At 37.9% G+C, this 4,533-nt stretch overlaps 1 protein-coding gene across 1 annotated transcript; it reads left to right on the forward strand.

Moving 5' to 3' along the window:
- Positions 1–1,188: 1,188 nt before the first annotated feature.
- Positions 1,189–1,926, forward strand: LOC115245883. Its single transcript, XM_029824377.1, has one exon. It carries the CDS (start codon positions 1,189–1,191, stop codon positions 1,924–1,926), a length of 738 nt encoding a protein of 245 aa, XP_029680237.1.
- The last annotated feature ends 2,607 nt before the right edge of the window (positions 1,927–4,533 follow it).

Below are 4,533 nucleotides of genomic sequence, written 5' to 3' on the forward strand. Positions count from 1 at the left end.
CGTGTACATACATACATACACACACACACATATATATTTTAGATACGTTTAATAACGTATTATTATATATGAGACATCAGAACAGTAGATTAGAAATAATACAGTCTGAAACTACATATCATATATAGTTATACATGCTTGTACTTTACTATGTATGTTCAAACAGAGACAAATTCGATATATGATCATGCATGATAATTTATATATGATTATATCTGACCATACATTAAAATTTTTTCCCGGGTACATAGAAGAAGATAAAAATAAACGTATCATATATAATTATATAAAATTTAAAAAAAATTTAAATCAGTTAAATCATTAAACCATTTAAACTTATTAAAAAGCTTTTGTTTGCACATTAAAAAGATTAAAGTAAATAAAATATTTCGAGAAAAAGCATGAATAAATGATAAAAAGCAAACAATAAAGACTAAAAATGAAAGAGACTAAAAAGGAGAGAAACTAAATAAGAGAGATATATTTAATAAAAACTTACGTAGTCAATTTATTGAAATGCGTTAATCCCTTTTCTTCTTCTAATAATTGTATACATTTCGTTTTACTGCCTGAAAATGATTTATATATAAGTATACATTTTATATATGTTAAGTATGTCTAGTGTTTTTTTTTGTTTTACTTCCGTTCCTTCTTCTTTTCTTCGCGACAACGTTGCAATATGTACACATGGTAAATAAACTATATTAATTATCACTTTCCATCCACCGCTAAATTATTGTATTTTTCCAAATAATCAACAAGTTATGGGCCCAAGAGTGTTTCGCGCTATGCAAAAGTATTATTTACGGGACAGTTATATTTGCGTTCGATAATTTTTTCGAGTTACTTGTTTCGAGGTTATGGCATCTCGTGGTATGAACATTTCGCGTGCATAACTTGCGTTTGTAAAATGTAATATAAATCAATAAAAATGTGTACTGCGGACAATACAGCCACCACTAACACGGTGACTACAACTACATCAACGATGGTTGGTGGTAGTGGACATACGAGGGTTGTCTGAAAAGTTTCCGACCTCAACATGAAGATGGCAGCACTCGTAAACAAAAGTTGGGGAATGTGTTTGCGCATGCTTTGAAAAGTACCCACCAAAATTTCAGCCATTTTAAACGCGCAGTTGTTGTTTGACAATCATTTGAGTGAGTCGATGTGAGTGTTTTTATGAAAATGGAAAAAATCGAGTATCGAGCTGTCATTAAATATTTGTTTTTGAAAGGCAATACGCCTACGCAAATCAAAGACGAGTTGGACGCTGTGTACGGGGACTCTGCACCATCATTTACTACCGTGAAATTTTGGGCTGCTGAATTTAAACGTGGCCATACCAGCTTGGGTGACGATGAACGTTCGGGACGTCCAAAAACTGCAACCACTGACGATAATATCGCTCAAGTTCACCAAATGGTGCTAGACAACCGTCGAATTAAAGTTAGAGAGATAGCAGAGGCTATGAACATGTTCAAAGAACGTGTTTGTCACTTATTGAATCAAGATTTAGGCATGAGAAAGCTGTCCGCGCGTTGGGTGCCGCGTTTGCTCACTTTGGACCAAAAACGTGTTCGAATGAACATTTCCAACGCTCTGTTGCCGCAGTTTAGGCGCAATAAATCAGAGTTTTGGCGCCGATTAATTACTGTAGATGAAACTTGGATACACCATTATACTCCAGAAACAAAAACACAGTCAAAACAGTGGATTGCGAAGGGGGAATCGGCTCCAAAAAAAGCAAAGGTTGTTCCTTCGGCTGGGAAAGTGATGGCAACTGTTTTCTGGAATAGTTATGGAGTTATCTTAATCGATTATCTTCAAAAAGGAAAAACCATTACAGGAGCATACTACGCATCAGTACTTGACAAGCTGAAGGCAGAAATTGCGGAAAAACGGCCACATTTGCAGAAAAAATAAATTTTGTTTCACCAAGACAATGCGCCGTCTCACACCTCAGCGGTTGCCATGGCGAAAATCCACGAATTACGGTTTGAACTGCTTGACCACCCTCCTTACTCACCAGATCTAGCCACAAGCGACTTTTCTTGTTTTCTAAGCTAAAAGTTGCGCTCGGAGAACAGAGATTTTCGTCGAATACGGAGGCCATCACCTTCGTAAACAATTATTTTGCAGAGAAAGACGCCGAGTACTATTTGGACGGGTTGAAGAGATGGGAGCATCGCTGGGAGAAGTGTATAGACTTACAAGGAGACTATGTAGAAAAACAAAAATTAATTTGAAGAAAAAATGTCTTGTATCTTTGTTAGGTCGGAAACTTTTCAGACAACCCTCGTACATTCGAGAAATTGGAAGGAACTGCAAATTACAACAATTGGAAATTCACGATGCGGATGTCATTAATTATGAATGGTTTATGGAACTGTGTTGTAGGAACCGATACCGACGTAAATCGGGACCAAAGGGCATTAGCAAAAATTTGTCTGTCAGTCCAACCATCGTGTTACGCCCACGTCAGAGACGCTGACAAAGCTAAACGAGCTTGGGATAACCTTCAGAGAGCATTCGAAGACAAAGGCCTATGTCAACGACTAAGTCTTATGCGACGACTACTCCGAACCAAGTATGAAGATTTTACATCGATGGGAGACTACGTTAGCGGACTAGTTTCGTTAGCACAACAGCTAGCCGACATCGGTCACGAGGTCGATGATGAAGAAATCGCCGCACTTCTATTGGGTGGATTACCCGTAGAGTTCGAACCATTAGTCATGGGAATAGAAGCAACGTATACCAAATTTTCAAGTGAAATGGTGAAATCAAGATTGTTGCAAGAAGATTATCGAAGAAGCGATGTAGCGACGAGTGAATCAAAGGATGCTGCTCTTGTTGTGAGACATTCTTCGAAGAATATGCAACGTAAGAAGATTGTAATCTGTCATAATCGTGGAAAATCGGGCCACATTAAGCCAAAGTGTCCAGATCTCAAGAAGGAGAACAAAACAGATCAAAATGAATCTCACCGGAAACAGAAGTCTTCAACGTTCAAGAAGCCTGGATCTCTTCTGCTAACGACAGTATTGAGTACTGCTGCATTAAACAATAGCGACTGGATTGTCGATTCTGGTTGTACCGCTCATATGAGCATGCGCAAGGATTGGTTCGTTAATTATTCTAATAAATATTCAAAAGAAATAACCGTTGCCAATAATCAAAAACTAAAAGGTAATGGTGTAGGTGAAGTCAAAGTTAACCTAAAAGATGACATTTAAGACTACAAAAGACACAAAAGACTATTACAGATGTGATATACGTACCTGACATTGTCGCGAATTTGCTATCCGTGAGCAAAATGACTGAAAAAGACTTGATAGTTGTTTTCGAGAAAAATAAGTGTCATATTTATGACAAGACTGATTATAAAGTTAAAAGTAATTGCAAAGTTTCATCCTCGAACGTCGATGGAGTCTACAGACTAGATCAATCAGCGAAGCCACCATCTCAGATACAACATGAAGTTGCTGCGACAACAACGGAGGATAAAAATGCCGAGGCCAGTGAGGAATCTGCAGCGTTGTCGACAGCCGGAGTATCGCGAGAAATCTGGCATAAGCGTTTAGGACATCTAAGTCAGAAAAGCATGATTATGCTTCAAAATGGACTCGTTGACGGTATAAGCTTCAAAGAAGATGAACAGGTAAACCATTGCATTCCATGTATCGAGGGCAAACAAAGAAGAAATTCTTTTCCAAAAGGTGAAGCTAAAAGAGCTAAGGAAAAATTAGAATTAATTCATTCTGACTTATGTGGACCAATGTCTGAGAAGTCCTGGGGTGGAGCGCGGTATTTGCTTACTTTTACGGATGTGATTTCTCAAGAAAAAGTTTTGGTTATTTACTCAAGTCAAAAGGAGAAACATTCAGTGCCTTCGTAGAGTTCAAGAAACTTGTAGAAAATTAGACTGAATTAAAAATAAAAAGGTTAAGGACTGATAATGGTCGTGAATACTGTAATAAAGTCTTTGAAAGTTTTTTGAAGGGAAATGGCATTATACACGAAATGACTATACTTTACACGCCTGAGCAAAACGGTGTCTCGGAGAGATTGAACAAGACCGTAATAGAAAAGACCAGGTCTATGCTGCAGGATTCCGGATTGGAAAAATGTTATTGGGGAAAGGCGGTGACGACTGCGATATACCTCAAGAATCGAAGCCCAACTGTAGCAGTTCAAGGAGCAACACCTGAAGAAATCTGGTCAAATTCAAGGGTCGACGTGAGTAATCTACGTGTATTTGGGTGCAAAGCTTACGCTCTGATACCTGATGAACGCCGAAAGAAGCTCGACAGTAAATCTAAAATGTACATAATGGTAGGGTATTGTGAAAATTCCAAAGGATACAGACTTGCTGATCCTTCGGAGCCTGGAAAAGTAATAAAAGCCAGAGATGTGACATTTATTGAAGACACTATGAATAATGAACCCGTTAAAGAAATTGGTAAAACATGTTCCTTTAATCAACAGATCGTGAACATAATTCCAGAACCTGTAGTTCAAGTAGAACTC

This window comes from Formica exsecta, unplaced genomic scaffold, assembly GCF_003651465.1.
Source record: "Formica exsecta isolate Colony F162 unplaced genomic scaffold, ASM365146v1 scaffold1345, whole genome shotgun sequence".
NCBI classification, from domain to species: domain Eukaryota; kingdom Metazoa; phylum Arthropoda; class Insecta; order Hymenoptera; family Formicidae; genus Formica; species Formica exsecta.

What these genes read in the sequence shown, in the direction of transcription:
- LOC115245883 (XM_029824377.1), top strand. Translation starts at nt 1,189, where the DNA reads ATGGAAAAAATCGAGTATCGAGCTGTCATTAAATATTTGTTTTTGAAA.